The following is a 16,866-nucleotide window of genomic DNA, read 5'->3' on the forward strand; positions in this document are numbered from 1 at the left end:
GAGAAGGAGCTGACTACAGGAAAGCAGCTTTGGAAGGTCTTCTTCATTTCTAAAGGTGCAGAAATGTTGTCGTTCTTCACGTCCTATACATGTCCTTCAATATGTAAGTAGAGGTGCAATGCTCTGCAGCAGAGGATTTTCCATTCTACAGATTGCTGTACCCGGAGCTCAGGTTACAATCCTCACACCTATGAGTCATGACTGTCCCTCCAGAGTAGTCTGATCCTCTGCGTGTTGTCACCTATTCTCTATAAATAATGCACTGAGAATACAACTGCCTGTAAATATATGTCTCAGATATCTCTTGGAGACACGCTACCAGGAGGTCTGCATATAGACATGATGCCACCCTAGGCACGTACATCATGACTGGTGTCACCAGCACAGGAAGTGAGGGGGAATTTCTCCAATGATGGCACAGCCCTCAATAAAAAGTCCTGAAGGGTTAGAATTCATTGCTGTCTGCATCCCATTGGAGAGATTCCCCACCAGGAGTACAGATATCACACCGGAGATGGATTTAATATATCTATGGCCAAAACTTGGTTTTCAGCAGAATAGGGAAGGGTTTAAACTTTTGTCCGGGTTATATTTTTTGCTGTGTCCCCATTGGAGAGATTTCCCTTCACTTCCTGTCCCTCATACAACAGCATATGAGCGGAAATCTCTTCAAATGATTCAAAATCCTCTCATTTAGAAGTGCTGGTATCATTGCCACTCCTCTGAAAAGCAATCTGCAGTGGATTGAAAGTGTGGGTGGGTGGGTGGACGGGAAGTGGCTGAAAGAGGCTGGAGGGGATCAGCGGGGGGAGCTGGAGAAAAATGGTAATAACAAGCACGGAGAACAATGGCAATTGCTATGAACCATTGTGTACAGAGGAAACTAGATGTCCCCCATTTACATGTTTCCTAATTCTCCTTTTCAGGAATGCAGCAAGAAAAAGAAGAAAGAAGAGGGGGAGAACTCAGAACTTCAGGAAACCGCATCGGGGCTGGGAGACGGAGACGAGGTGAGGACTGGTCTTATCGGAGACCTTCAATGTGTCCTGGCAGATGGGAGCCCGGCGGTGGGTCACACACCCACTCTGCACCTTATCTGTGCCGGCAACCTGCTGCTCTCCGCCTGTAATGTGGCTGAGAAAAGACTTTCTGCTCTCTGCATGTCCAGAAGTTCACTGCATGCCATCCAGGGCCACCATGGGCCACCATTAGAACTCGTAGGGCCCTGTACAGCCAGCCTCGCAGTATGCCCCCCCCCCTAGAGTTTTCCCATGACCCCCACTATGACGCATTCTGCACCCTTTGCATCCCCATTACACCTCGCTCTTTTGCCTTTGCATTCCACCACTACTCCAACCCTCTGCACCCCCTGTATCCCCACTACTTGAACCCTCTGCACCCCCTGTATGCACGTACTTCAACCCTCTGTATCCCCGCTACTTGAACCCTCTGCACCCCCTGTAGGCACGTACTTCAACCCTCTGTATCCCCACTACTCCAACCCTCTGCACCCTCTGTATCCCCACTACTCCAACCCTCTGCACCCTCTGTATCCCCACCACTCGGGCGGACTGACCATTTGGAAACTCGGGCACTGCCCGAGGGCCCGGGGTCAGTAGGGGGCCCCATGAGATGCTCCTGGTACCTTTTTCATAGGCTTTTTTGTTTGGGCAAGGACACAGGGGCCCCATGATCCCCTATTGCCCGGGGGCCCCATGAGTTGTCAGTCCGCCCCTGCCACCACTTCAACCCTCTGTATCCCCACTACTCCAACCCTCTGTATCCCCACTACTCCAACCCTCTGTATCCCCCACTACTCCAACCCTCTGTATCCCCCACTACTCCAACCCTCTGTATCCCCCACTACTCCAACCCTCTGTATCCCCCACTACTCCAACCCTCTGTATCCCCCACTACTCCAACCCTCTGTATCCCCCACTACTCCAACCCTCTGTATCCCCACTACTCCAACCCTCTGTATCCCCACTACTCCAACCCTCTGTATCCCCACTACTCCAACCCTCTGTATCCCCACTACTCCAACCCTCTGTATCCCCACTACCTCAACCCTCTGTATCCCCACTACTCCAACCCTCTGCACCCTCTGTATCCCCACTACTTCAACCCTCTGTATCCCCACTACTTCAACCCTCTGTATCCCCACTACAACCCTCTGCACCCTCTGTATCCCCACTACTCCAACCCTCTGTATCCCCACTACCTCAACCCTCTGTATCCCCACTACTCCAACCCTCTGCACCCTCTGTATCCCCACTACTTCAACCCTCTGTATCCCCACTACTTCAACCCTCTGTATCCCCACTACCTCAACCCTCTGTATCCCCACTATTCCAACCCTCTGCACCCTCTGTATCCCCACTACTTCAACCCTCTGTATCCCCACTACTTCAACCCTCTGTATCCCCACTACTTCAACCCTCTGTATCCCCACTACTTCAACCCTCTGTATCCCCACTACAACCCTCTGCACCCTCTGTATCCCCACTACTCCAACCCTCTGCACTTTCAATACTAAAACCCTTTGCAACCCCCCCAGTATTCCCACTACGCCAACACTGTACCCCCACTTCTTCATGATCTGCACCCCACTACTCCAACACTGTATCCCCACTTCTTCATGATCTGCACCTCCTTCCTGCATCTGCAAAACTCCAGTGCTATGAACCCCCCTGCATCCCACAGAACTACTCCACGTTCTGGAACCCACACTATTCCAACATTCTGCACCCCACTATCCCAAAACTCTGCACCTTTTGCATCCCCACTGCTCTACCATCCTGTATCCCCAATATTCCCAACAATCTGCACCCCCTGCATGCCACACTACTCTACATTCTGTACCCCCTGTATCTCAAGAACACACGTTCTGCATCCCCCATTACACCAACACTCTGCAACCCCTTCATCTCCCACTTCTCTCTCTGTACCTCATTCTGCATCCCCATTACAACCCCCCCCCCTTCCATTACACCTCACTCTGTACCCCTGAATAACTTGTACTCTGCATTCCTCCATCACCCCACACTTTGCACCTCCTGCATCCCACATTACACCTCTCACTGCATCCTTTGACATTTTGCCCCCCTGCCAGTCCTATCTGGGCTGTCCCCATATCTGGAATTTGCTCAGGAATCTGAATTCGAAACTTGAGGTGTGTGAGTATGTATATAATATATGTATGTGTGTGTATATGTGTACATACATACATGTATATAATATATATATGTGTGTATGTATACACACACAGTTGCAAGAAAAAGTATGTGAACCCCTTGGGATTACGTGGAGTTTTGCATGAATTGGGCATAAAATGTGCTCTGAACGTCATCTAAGTCACAACAATAGAAGAACACAGTCTGCTGAACATAATACTACACAAACATTAGATGTTGCCATGGTTTAATTGCACATAACATGTAAACATGCACAGTGCAGGGAGGAAAAAGTATGTGAGGCCCTAGCTTAATTACTTCTCCCAGAGCTAATTGGAGCCAGGAGTGAGCCAACCTTGACTCCAATCAGTGTGATGATATTGGATGTGTTGCTGACAGCTGTCCTGCCCTTAAAAAACACACACCTGTTTTGGGTTTACTGGTTTCAAGAAGCACTGTCTGATGTGAACCATGCCTCGCAGAAAAGAGCTCTCAGAAGACCTACGATCAAGAATTGTTGACTTGCATGAAGCTGGAAAGGGTTACAAAAGTATCTCCAAAACCTTGATGTTCATGTGTCCACGGTAAGACAGACTCTCTACAAATAGAGAAAGTTTAGCACTGCTGCTACTCTCCCTAGGCGTGGTCGTCCTGTAAAAATGACTGCAAGAGCACAGCGCAGAATGCTGCATGAGGTAAAGAAGAATCCCAGAGTGTCAGCTAAAGACCTACAGAAATCTCTGGCACAGGCTAACATTTTTGTTGACACATCTACAATAAGGAAAACATTCAACAAGAATGGAGTACATGGGAGGACACCACGAAGGAAGCCATTGCTGTCCAAAAAGAAGATTGCAGCATGTTTGAAGTTTGCAAAAGAGCACCTGGATGTTCCACAGCACTACTGGCAAAATATACTGTGGACAGATGAAACCAAGATTGAGTTGTTTGGGAAGAACACACAACACTATGTGTGGAGAAAAAAAGGCACAGCACACCAACATCAAAACCTCATCCCCACTGTGAAACATGGCGGAGGGAGCATCATGGTTTAGGGTTGCTTTGCTGCCTCAGGGCCTGGATGGATTGTTGTCATTGATAGGAAAATGAATTCCAGAGTTTATCAAGACATTTTGCAGGAAAACGTGCGACCATCTGTCCGCCAACTGAAGCTCCGCAGAGGATGGGTGATGCAACAGGACAATGACCCAAAGCATACAAGTAATTCAACAAAACAATGGCTGCAACAGCACAGAATACGCCTTCTGGAGTGGCCCAGTCAGAGTCCTGACCTCAACCCAATTGAAATGCTGTGACATGACCTTAAGAGAGCGATTCACACCAGCCATCCCAAGAATATTGCTACACTGAAACAGTTTTGTGAAGAGGAGTGGTCCAAAATGACTCCAGATCATTGTGCAGGTCTGATCTGCAACTACAGGAAACGTTTGGTTGAGGTTATTGCTGCCAAAGGAGGGTCAACCAGTTATTAAGTCCAAAGGTTCACATAATTTTTCCTCCCTGCACTGTGAATGTTTACATGTTATGTGCAATTAAACCATGGCAACATATAATGTTTGTGTAGTATTATGTTCAGCAGATTGTGTTCTTCTATTGTTGTGACTTAGATGACGTTCAGAGCACATTTTATGCCCAATTCATGCAAAACTCCACGTAATCCCAAGGGGTTCACATACTTTTTCTTGCAAGTGTGTGTGTGTGTGTATGTATGTATGTGTGTGTGTGTATGTATGTATGTATGTATGTGTGTGTGTGTATATATATATGTGTATATGTATTCTGCTTTAAAAAAAAAACAAAAAAAAACAGTGTGTGTTTTATTTATATTAGTGATTTCTATATTTCCGGCTGGGGGAGCCCTACCCATGCCGCCATTTGCAGTAGCGGCTGTCAATCACCGGGTTTCCAGCCAGTGATTCCCTACAGGTGTCTGGTGATTACGGAGGATCTCTGATGGGGAGTAGAGCTGTTTTGTTTACTAACAGTTCTCCTCATTGTCAGCTCGGACACACTGCACAGCACAGCCATCCAGAGCAGGGTGCTTATCATGAAGCACACAGACACCGCCACCTAGTAAAACACTTCCAGCACACAGTTAACCCTTTGATAGCCTCTCATATTAACCCCTTCCTGCCCAGTGCCACTAGTCAGTGCTTTTTTTTGTTCCCCCCCCCCCCCTTTTTAGCACTGATCACTGTATTGGTTTCACTGTGGATGTCAGTGACACTACGTCATGTTTCTTCCCCCCCCCCCCCCCTCCAGTGTCAGAATACCTGCTGCAGTCTCGCTATAAGTTGCTGATCGCTGCTATTCCTAAAAAAAAACAATTCCAGTGTATGTATACCGCCATTTGTAAACAATATACCTTTTAAACCAATTAATTAATTTACACGTATTTCGATTTTTATTTTAGCAAAGACACGAAGCAGAATACATTTTGGACGAAAGTTATGACTAAATTTCATTTTTTACATTTTTTTTTTTTTCAATGGACATTTTTCAATAACAAAAAGTCAAAAATATTGTGGGGTTTTTTTTTGTTTTGTTTTTTTTCTCAAAATTGTTAAGATTTCTTTTTATAGTGCAAAAAATAAAAAAAAACCGCAGAGGCAATCAAATACCACAGAAAGAAAGCTCCATTCGTGGGAAAAAAAAACCCATACATTTCATTTGGGTGCAGTGTTGCACTACTGTGCAATTGTCAGTTAAAGTAACGCAGCGCCATAATGCAAGAAATAGCGTGGTCAGGAAGGGGGGGGGGGGGAATCCTCTGGAGGGCGAGGGGTTAATATGTTACTCTAACTTTTTTAAAGTCCTTTTTTTAACTCTTTTATATCCACTTTCATTTAAATATTCCCTGATGATCCTGCCATGAAGTTCCTTGTTCAGGTACTTCCAGTCATGGGATGACAACGCTCTGTCCTTGTCTCCCAATTGTCCTCTTATGCTGTCACCAGCGCCCCCCCTGTGGTGCCTACATAGGGCCGCGCAGACATGACCTTGAACTGATGCTTTCTAGTTCTAGCTACATTTAGTTACTCTGAGATGACAACCATTTCCACCTCCTGAAGTCTTTCCTTTTCATTTCCTTCTAGAAAAGTGAATTCCACCGTCTTGCCGACGCTCGCATCTTCCTGAGCGACTGCCTGGCTTGCGGCAATTGCGTGACGTCCGAGGAAGGCGCCCGTATTTTCGCACAAAACCAGAAGGAGCTCTTCGACGTCTTGAGCCTCAACAAGGTACGGTGGGTTGCTGGTGGGTGGGATAGGACAGACGATGATGCCATCCTCAGAAACTCAATAATTGTCCTCCCCATTCTTTCTTTTTTCTTCTTCCTTTCTTTTTTTTTTTTTCTTTCCCCTTTTTTTTTTTTTCTTTCTTTTTCCTTTCCTTTTTGTCTTTTTTTTTTCCAGAGATGTGACGCTTCGCTCCACAGGTTGGTGGTGGCCTCCGTGAGTCCACAGTCCGTGCCTTACTTTGCCGTGAAGTTCCATCTGTCCGTCTGTGAGGCGGCTAGAAAGCTCTGTGGGTTTCTGAAAAGTTTAGGTGAGCTGTTGGCGCAGTACAGATTGCACAAGACATTTTTGCATTTGCAATTTTTATTTATTTTTTTCAATTTTAGTTCCACAACAGCTGGAGTGCCATGCTTGCCCACTCCATGTTCCTTCGCTCCTCCTCCAACAGCTACGTACATATGTCATATGGGGAGGTAATGCGAGGGGCAGAAGAGCTGGGCCAGCACAGCCCACAAACTTGACACTCGAGGAGAGGGCTAGGACATGGAAGGGGGGGAGTTGTGCTAGGGAATTATCTAGTCAAATTTGCTAGGAAGATCAGAGGCACACTGAAAAGTACTGGTAATTAAAAAAAAATACTATTTTTCTGTGCTTTTTATTTATTGTATTTAAAAATGAAAATGAAAAAAATAAAAATAAAATTATATATATATTGTTGTGTGTGGTGTTGTGTTTTTTTTTTTTTTTTTTAACCTGCAACTTAATAAAGAACTCCGGGGAAGGGGATGCATCTAAAATCTGCCAGCATATAGGGAGGTGTATGGCATCTCCTGGATCTCTCTTTTGTCTGTCTGTACGTCTTGTACAACGGAGGACCAGTAGTATAGCTTTAAGGAGGGCTACAGCCCCCCACACCCTGTCTGCAAATCATTCTGTGATTGGTCAAGAGGAGAGGAGGAGGGGATGTGTTGGAGCACCGAAAGTCTAGCAACAGCTGTACTACCAGCGCTACACCTCTTGCAGAAAAATTTAAATTTTTTTTTTTCTCTTTTCCTGGAGTTCGTCTTTTAAGTTGGTGACAGGTTTTCCTTTTTTTTTCTTTTTTTTTTTTAAGGGGGACTCTTCCGCTGAACGAACTGATTGTCTGTGTACTATATGCCGGTCTGTTCTTTCTCCCTTCAGGCGTCCATCATGTTTTTGACACGACGATCTCGGCAGATTTCAGCATCCTGGAGACGCAGAAAGACTTCATCCAGCGGTTCCGGCGGCAGACGCAGGACGAACACGCCTTCCCCATGTTTGCGTCAGCTTGTCCCGGTAAGGAAGACGCTCGATCTGACAGTCGAGACTTTGGCGTGACGGCTTTGAGGAACTGCTTGGCTGTGACCACATCCAGTTTCTTATAAAGGGTCTTTCCACTTTCAGATCCCTTTACTCCACAGGCTTGGACTCGCCTTCCTGAAACTTTTGCTGACTCCGTCAATTTTCTGATGTGCCGTCCTCCTGTGGAACTTTGTCATACATTCCTCTCTTCCAGTCGGAAGGATTTTATATTGGTCACCCTCGCTCTGCTCCTTTTACAATTCCACCTCCAATGCAGGCACACCAGATGAAATAACAAATCAGGCTTGCAATGTAGAGACATTGCAAGCCCAATTTTGTTATTTCAGCTGGTGTGCAGGGAATGATGGAGATTTAAAGTCTATCTAAGCAATTTTTTTTTCCATTTGTTTGCATAAAGTATTGCATAGTGCGTTTTTTTTTTTTTTTTTTCGTTTTTTTTCGTTTTTTTTTTTTTTTTAGGGTGGGGGGGGGGGGGTGGCCTTCAGACACAACAGGTTAGGCTACTTTCACACTGAGGAGTTTGTGAAGCATTTTTGCATTTAAAAAAAAAAAAAGCACCTGGAGAAACTCAAGAAAAATGCTTCCCTGTGTTCATCTATGTATGTTTTCACACTGCGGGGTGAATACTTCTGCTTGCAGCATCTTTGGAGCATGTTTGTTCAGTTAAAAAAAAAAAAAAAAAAAAAAACGCCCCAAACTCGCCTCTTCTCATTGAAATCTGTGAAAAGCGCATGAAAAATGCCCCCGAGAAGCGTTTTTGGTGCAGTTTTTTAAGTCACGTGTCCTTTTAAAAAAAAAAAAAAAACACTCAGTGCAGCAAAAACATATATGCGATTTTGCAGTGGATCAATGTGAAAGCAGCCTAAGTAAGAGGAAATCCCCCCACCCTTCTTTTTTTTTTTTTTTTTTTTTTAAATGTAGGTGTTCCCATTGAAAGGTTTCCCCTTACCTATTGTTGGGTGACAACTCAAAGTGTTTGGGTTTCCCCTTAATGACAGTGGCCATGATCCCTAGGTCAAATGCAGAGAGGATGACTGCCCTCAATGGGAACTGCAGTAAAAAAAAAAAATCAGTGTTTACTTCCTGTTCAATCCCCCCCCCCCCCCAAATCAAAATGCTAAATGCTTTGTAAATGAGACCTTTCCATTACATAGCTTATTTTTTAACTGCTGATGTCATCACTGGGTCCCTGTACTTCTCTATGCAATGAAGGCAGATCATAGCTGGTGGGAGGGGCTGGCTGGGTGATGTAGAGGGTGCTTCCTGAAATAGATCACAGCCCCTTTCCCCCCCCCCCCCCCCCACTGCTGTAAGTAGTAGGAAGAGTTGGGCAAATATCAAAATGCCTTGATGAGTGAATGTCCAGTGGGTGTTCCTAGTCAGGTTGTATTTGCATGGTAATGCTGAGCCTCCATAATGGAAAGAACTGAAACCCATTGAATGAAAGGGGCGGGGCTAGGGACAGTCAGGCTGGGGAGGAAAGAGATAGATGATGCTGGGCGTCCTCCAGCCAGGACATGAGGCGGGGTTCTATCTGACTGGCTGCAGCTTCTAATGCACATTGTGAGGAGCTCAGAGCGTGCGGCGATATGAGAGGAGCCGGTACAAGTGTGGAAGACTGAAGGGAAGGCCGGAGGTTGGATTTAATGACATCCTTTCGCACTGACTCTCCATGTTATCACATATTTATTGGAAACGTTTAGCCAAAGCTGTGTGGAGGTCGGAGTCCAGATAAGAGACGCAGTTTATCGGGAAGAGCGATGACGTCTGCTGTGTAAGGGGGGGGGGGGGTCCAGAATAGATGAGGATTTGCTGTGTCGGCTTTTATTCCCCGTCATGGCTTCTTCCTAGCCAGCAGGTTAATTCCCATCACCTGCGGCACACATCTGATCACATTGGCACCGCCGCAGAACCCGTACCGCATTCACATTTATTTAAAATTTGAATTTCAGAAGGTTATATTCTATTTTATTCTATTTTTGTTCTTTTCTATTCAAATTTTGGAAGACCATTCTATTGTGTGTTTTGTATGTTTGTTTTTTCTATTTTCTTTTCTGTTCTATTTTCTATTTTATTCTTCTATTTTCTATTTTTATTTTTCTCTATTTTATTTTATTCTTTTCTTCTCTTATTTAATTCTTCTCTATTTTTATTTTATTGTATTTGTTTTTTATTTTTTTTATTTTTATTTTATTCTCTATTTTTATGTTATTTTATTCTTCTCATTTTATTCTTCTCTTATTTTTATTCTATTCTTTTCTTATTTTATTTTCCTTTATTACTTATTCTATTATATTTTGAATTTGATTTTCTAATTCGATTTGAATTTCGGACATGATTTTGTTTCACTATTTCGGATTCATTTAAATTCATCACTATTGTAATTTGGATACATTCGAATAACAAAAACCTCATCTGAGTTTCGATATGGAATGAACCGCAGATGTTTAACCTGCATGTGACCTGTTATCAGCCTCTTGCAGTATCTGTACAGCGGGACTGGAGTGTGAGAGGAGGAAGCAGCACAAGCACAGTTCATGTGCCGACAAGAAGCTTCAATTCCAGTGTATGAGGGGCCCACCTGACCTAAAGAGCCCCGGGCCCCTCAAGGTCCAAATCTGGCCTAAAATCTGGTACTGGATAAATGTTGAATCCTGAGCTCCCTGCTGAATTTACAGACCCCCAGCTTGTGTGCGTAGCAATCCACTTAGTTGGATTGCTATGCACACAAGCTGGGGGTCTGTAAATCAGATCAGATTAATTTTAACATTAGTTTTCTTAAGGCTGCTGCTGATTGTTTTTGTTTTTTTTTTGTGTGTTTTGTTCCCCAGGGGGTAAGGTACACGTAGTATTTTGTCCCACCTTCCTATCTGCTGCCTAAGGCTAACTGCATAGTTGGGCCACAGCTGTCCGACCACACGTCTAGCAAGGAGACAGTTGCTGTGATAGTTGTCAGTTTTCTTTGCCTCCAAGCACTTGCCTGATACAAGCGTCTCTCGAGGAATGTAAGGGAAGGGGGGCTTGTCAGCTTAAAATTCCCATGCAAGCAGGCAAGTGCTTGGAGACAGAGAAAAGTCCCATCTGTCAAAGCAGCCATCTCCTTGCTAGCTGCCCCCCCCCCCCCCCCCTTGGCCGCCCAACAATGCAGCTGTGTTGTTGGACAGACATGAGAAGGGACAGCTAGAAAGAAGACGGCTGCTTTACCAGATGGGACTTTTCTCTATCTCCAAGCACTTGTTTGTCAGTAAAATGGTCCAAACAAGCGGGCAAGTGTTTGGAGAAGGAGAAAAGTGCCACGTATCAAAGTGGCTGTCTCCTTGCTGGCTGCGTCATTGGATGGCCGTGGGGAGCAGCTAGCAAGGAGACAATGGCTTTGACAGATGGCACTTTTCTCCATCTCCAAGCACTTGCTTGTCAGCTAAAATGTTCCCAGCATGAGGCTAAGTGCTTAGAGACAGGCCCTTCTTAATGGGCACCCCAGGTGCATGGGAACCCCTTGATCATATTCCATTACATCATGCTTGCCAAGTGTCCCGGATTTGCTGGGACAGTCACGCCTTTTACTAAGCTGTCCCGTAACCTGTACTGTCACCTCCTGAGACAGGCCCTTCTTAATGCATGGGCACCCCAGGTGCACGGGGACCCCTTGATCATATTCCATTACATCATGCTTGCCAAGTGTCCCGGATTTGCTGGGACAGTCACGCTTTTTACTAAGCTGTCCCGGAACCTGTACTGTGACCTGCTGAACACCCCCCCCCCCCCCCCGGTACAGTGACCTTTGTGTTGATTAGTCTTTGATTTATGGCAATTTTTTTGTTTGAAATCTATTTGAAATTTTATTGAAAGTACTAATAAATATATGTTTAATTCTATCAACTATTTAGACTTTAATTCTTATGAGCAGGTGCGTAAATTGAGGCAGGCTGGTAGGGGCCCCCGTGCATTACTTTTCCCAGGGGCCCATGAGAGAGAGAAGTGCCATCTGTCAAAGCGGCCATCTCCTTGCTAGCTGCGTTGTCGGATGGCTATGGGAGGAGGAGGAGGAAGAGGGGCTCCCTGTCTGACTACACATCTAGCCTTTAGACTGCCCCTAGGAAAATCGGACAACGTGCTACATGTGCATTGTCCCCGGGAAACCCAACACAATGACCATCAAAGCCAGGCTGCTTTCTTTTAAAATCGAATAATACCGACCGATGTCACAGCGTCCGCTTTATAGGACGGCCATTTCGGGGTGAAAAGGCAGAAAAACATTGTGCAATGTCCCCGCCTCCTTGTTTTCTGTTTGTCCAGAATGTCAGAAAAGTACATACCGAGAAGTGAAAGTGCTGATGTGGCCTGAAATCTGCTTTATGTTTGCTCCGGCTATAAATAAGCACTGGACGCTCACTTGGGAGGAATTTTCCCGCTGACTAAACCGTGACACAGCGAAATCCTGCCGCTCGGGGCGGAAAAACACGTCAGTCACTGCGCTAATGAGTTACAGAGCTCCGGGGCAGAGAGGAATTCTGAGATATATTGTGTGTGTGTGTGTGTGTATATATGTATGTATATGTATGTGTATGTATGTATATATGCACACGCACACACTATATGGCCAAAAGTATTGGGCCGCCTGCCTTTCCACGCACATGAACTTTAATGGCCCCCCAGTCTTAGTCCGTAGGGTTCAATATTGAGTTGGCCCCGCCCTTTGCAGCTATAACAGCTTCAACTCTTCTGGGAAGGCCGTCCACAAGGTTTAGGAGGGTGTCTATGGGAAGGTTGGACCATTCTTCCAGAAGCACATTTGTCAGGTCAGGCACTGATGTCGGGGGAGGAGGCCTGGCTCGCAGTCTCCACTCTAATTCATCCTAAAGGTGTTCTATGGGGTTGAGGTCAGGACTCTGTGCAGGACAGTCAAGTTCCTCCACCCCAAACTGGCTCCTCCATGTCTTTATGGACCTTGCTTTGTGCACTGGTGTGCAGTCATGTTGGAACAGGAAGGGGCCATCCCCAAACTCTTCCCACAAAGTTGGGAGCATGAAATTGCCCAAAATATCTTGGTATGCTGATGCCTTCAGAGTTCCCTTCACTGGAACTAGGGGGCCAAGTCCAACCCCTGAAAAACAACCCCGCACCATAATCCCCCCTCCACCAAACTTTACACTTGGCACAATGCAGTCAGGCAAGTACCGTTCTCCTGGCAACCGCCAAACCCAGACATGTCCATCGGATGGCCAGACAGAGAAGCGTGATTGGTCACTCCAGAGAACACGTCTCCCCTGCTCTAGAGTACGGTGGCGGCATGCTTTACACCACAGCATCCGACGCTTTGCATTGCACTTGGTGATGGAAGGCTTTGATGCAGCTGCTCGGCCATGGAAACCCATTCCATGGAGCTCTCTTCGCACTGTTGTTGTGCTCATCTGAAGGCTACACCAAGTTTGGAGGTCTTTAGCTATTGACTCTGCAGACAGTTGGCGACTTCTGCACACTGTGCGCTTCAGCATGCGCTGACCCCGCCCTGTCATGTGACGTGGCCTACCACTTGGTGGCTGAGTCGCTGTTGTTCCCAGTTGCTTCCACTTTGTTATAATCCCACTAACAGTTGAGCGTGGAATATTTAGTAGCCAGGAAATGTCACGGATGGACTTATTGCACAGATGACCACCTATCACAGGACCACGCTTGGAGTCACTGAGCTCCTGAGAGCGACCCATTCTTTCACCAATGTTTGTAGAAGTAGTCTGCATGCCTAGGGGCTTGCTTGTATACACCTGTGGCCATGGAGGGGATTGGGACACCTGAATCACATGATTTGGAGGGCGGGGCCAATACGTTTGGCAATATAGTGTATATTTGTTGTTGATCATATACAGTACATCTCTGCAATACATGCACATTTACCCCTTGGAAAGCTCTCTCAGATCCTAAGTTCTGGTATGGGCTGACAGGACTGAAGTGGTGTCCGCACTGCCCAGTTGTATTTTGCTAAACTGCTGAAACTTTCCACTCTCATCTTCTCTACAACACAGACCCTAAAGCAAGCTATAGATTATGCAATTTTGATGGCTGCAGGAAAGAAGACCGTTCGATTCTCCCATCAACACAGTCAGTATTGATGGGGGGGGGGGAGAATCCCTCCCACAGCACTGTTATGTCCTTTCCTGCTGACAGAACACAATGATCACTGCTGGTGGTTGCATAATCGTATGCAAAAAATCCAACTGGCTGATTGTCCTTTGCTCAACTTCAGCACAACCAGGCCTACCCAGATTCAGACCATCTATGGCCGGCTTAATAATTCTGCAGTCCAAGATAAGAACGTGATGACAAAACTCTTGCCGGTAACACGCTTCCTGTCCTAGGGTGACCACACTCACTCTGTACTGTAAGATTAGCAGCGTTGTCACCCTAGAACAGGAAGTGTGTTGGGACCAAACAATACCACCTTTCTTTTGTCTCGCTCTTTCTTTTTTTTTTTTTTTGTTTTCTTTCTTTTTTCTTTCTTTTTCCTTTTCTTTTTCGTTGTTTTTTTTTTTTGTTTTCTTCATGTAAAAAACTGAATGTCAGACATGGCAAAAAAAAAAGTGAGCTTGACACTCAAAAAGGTACATGAGCTACTTTGTCGCACATAGGGCAGCCCATCGAAATGAATAATGAATGTGTGTTGTGCACGATTTTGTGCATATTCACAAAATGCTGAATGTGAGTGCAGGCTTAGTGACACTGGGGATTTAGCATGGCTTTGTTTATATAAACAAAGCCTTGTCAAATGTTGTGGGTTTTTTTTTTCTTTGGTGTTTTTGTTTTTGGTAGTTTTTTTTTGGGGGGGGGGTTGTTTGTTTTTTGTTCGTTTTTGGTTTTTGTTGTGTTTTTTCTTTTTTGTTTTTTTTCACCTAGCTGTGTCACATGGCCAAATTGATTTAACAAACCCAAAATTGGTCACTTTTGTTCTGAGATCAGCCACCCATCCCTATTGTACAACTATAGATTGCAGTACTATAGCTTTCAGCCCCAGTTCTGCTCTTGGTGCTCATTGGAGAGACAAGAGGTTTACTTAACTTTTTTTTTTTCTTTCTTCTTCTTCTTCTTCCCAGGGTGGGTCCAGTACGCGGAGCGGGTCCTGGGTGACTCTGTGACGCCTCATATCTGCACGGCAAAGTCCCCCCAGCAGATTATGGGATCATTAGTAAAAGGATATTTCGCTTCACACAAGGTCAGTCTGGCCGTCGCCATGCCTTTTTGTTACGTCTGTCAACACATTCCATGCTTGGAGGCCCTTTTGTGAAAACACAATGCTTATCCTTTGTCTTCGTCCTCCCCAGAACCTGGCCCCCGACAAGATCTTCCACCTCACTGTAGCCCCGTGCTATGACCGGAAGATGGAAGCCCTACGGGAGGACTATTACACCGAGCTGTACAACTGCCGAGATGTGGATTGCGTGCTGACGTCGGGTGAGGACTTGGAGTATCGATTTGATCGATAAGAGTACATGTGTGGTGTATTGTGGGTCAGGGCACAAAAATGGTGGAGGGTTGGGTATCCAAGTAATGGCGTTAGCCTTTAAGCTGGCAACATGTTGGCTGTGGCCTTCAAGTCTACCAGCTTTGGTCTCACAAGGTAGGGCCTTGTGCATGGAGCCGCAATGCTGAGTGCTGTCATACAGGTTTGGGGCTCCAAATATGAGTTGAGGCCCCACAATCCAGGCTGGGACCCCTGCAAGGTGCTACACTGCCAATTATGGCTCCATAAAGTGCTGCAATGCCCCCTTTCCCAAAATAGGTCTCTGCCAATGCTGGTTGAAATGAATGTCAGTTGCTCCCACTGGGGATGCTGAGGTGCTGGTTAAAGTACCAATCTAGGTGCTGTAGTGCCAGGTAGAGCTTCCCTCAAGGTGCCATAGTCCTAGTTGGGCTCCTCTGTCAAGGTGCCATAGCACCAATTGGAGCCACAGTCCATTTTGGGGCTCTCAATGCTGGTTTCAGCCTCTGGCTTCTTCAAGGTTCTGCAGTACTGGTAGGTGCCCTCCTCAAAGTGCTTCAGCACTGGCTCCCCTAAAGGTGCTGCAAAACAGGTCAGCCTTCCATGCTCAAGGTGGCACAGCGACAATTGGGGACCCCACCTCAAGGTGCTACAGTCCAACGTGGGGCCCCCTTCAAAGTGACACAACAACTTGGGAGAACCCATAACTGCTACAGCACCTGTTGACGGGGCTCTAAAGTGCTGCGGCACAGGTTAGTCCCCACTCCCTCAAGGGCGCTCAGCACAGATTGGTTCCACCTCAAGGTGCCACAGTGTTGGGATCCCTGCAAAGTGCCACAGTTCCTGCAGAGACCCTCTTCAAGGTGAAAACATCACCTTAGGAGCTCCTTAAGTGTTGCAGCAACAGCAGGTTGGCCCCTCTCTCATTGTATGGCAGTGCAGGTTCGAGGAGCCCCCCAATGTGCTACAGCACAGGTTTCCCTCCCTTTTTCAAAGTGGCACAGGTTGGGTTCCTTCTCATGGTGCAACAGTCCCAGTTGTGGCCCCCTTTAAGGGGACCCCTTAGGGTGCCACCAAGCTGGTTGTTTTCCCCCTTTTAAAATGCTGCACTGCCACTTGGGGCCCCTGTACGGCAGTTCAGGTTGGGGTCCCCCCTCAAGGTGCTGCAGCACTGGTTGGGGTCCTCCTCAGCTGAATGAATGTTGCAGTACTTCTGTCCTGTCCTGCATCTCACTTGCCGTCTGCTTTGTATTCCAGGGGAGGTGATGCAGATTATGGAGCAGAGGAATATTTCCATCAAAGAGATCGAAGCGTCTCCTCTGGAGAACATGTGAGTGATATGTCATGCTGTCAGAAGAAAATTCCCAAAGGTGACCCGGGGCCACAAAACTCGTTCCTCTGAAGCTGTTCTTGTTTTTCTATATGTAACAATGCCTGAAACTCCAATCCCAGCAGACGGCTGTTCCAGCCCCCCCCCCCCCCCCCCCCAATAACACAGATGACTCCTAACTGAGCTTCACTGTCCCACGGGATTGTCACCCCACTACATGAAGTCTTCTTGGGGGACAGCAGGAGGAAGAGAAACCTGTATTTTGAAAACTTGCTTGACATGCCTTTTAAA

The 16,866-nt window shown here is 46.3% G+C and overlaps 1 protein-coding gene across 1 annotated transcript in view; it reads left to right on the forward strand.

The window, feature by feature from the left end:
* NARF (nuclear prelamin A recognition factor) overlaps positions 1 to 16,866 on the forward strand; it is a 38,459-nt gene that overhangs the window by 12,087 nt on the left and 9,506 nt on the right. Inside the window, exons 2-8 of the mRNA XM_089658181.1 lie at positions 927 to 1,010; positions 6,290 to 6,433; positions 6,608 to 6,740; positions 7,613 to 7,747; positions 14,860 to 14,978; positions 15,088 to 15,217; positions 16,503 to 16,575. Of these exons, the coding sequence (XP_089514307.1) occupies positions 927 to 1,010; positions 6,290 to 6,433; positions 6,608 to 6,740; positions 7,613 to 7,747; positions 14,860 to 14,978; positions 15,088 to 15,217; positions 16,503 to 16,575 (818 nt within the window). The remainder of the gene's footprint in view (positions 1 to 926; positions 1,011 to 6,289; positions 6,434 to 6,607; positions 6,741 to 7,612; positions 7,748 to 14,859; positions 14,979 to 15,087; positions 15,218 to 16,502; positions 16,576 to 16,866) is intronic.

This window comes from Staurois parvus, unplaced genomic scaffold, assembly GCF_062004578.1.
Source record: "Staurois parvus isolate SC_StPar_1 unplaced genomic scaffold, SC_StPar_1.0 ptg001055l, whole genome shotgun sequence".
Lineage (NCBI taxonomy): Eukaryota > Metazoa > Chordata > Amphibia > Anura > Ranidae > Staurois > Staurois parvus.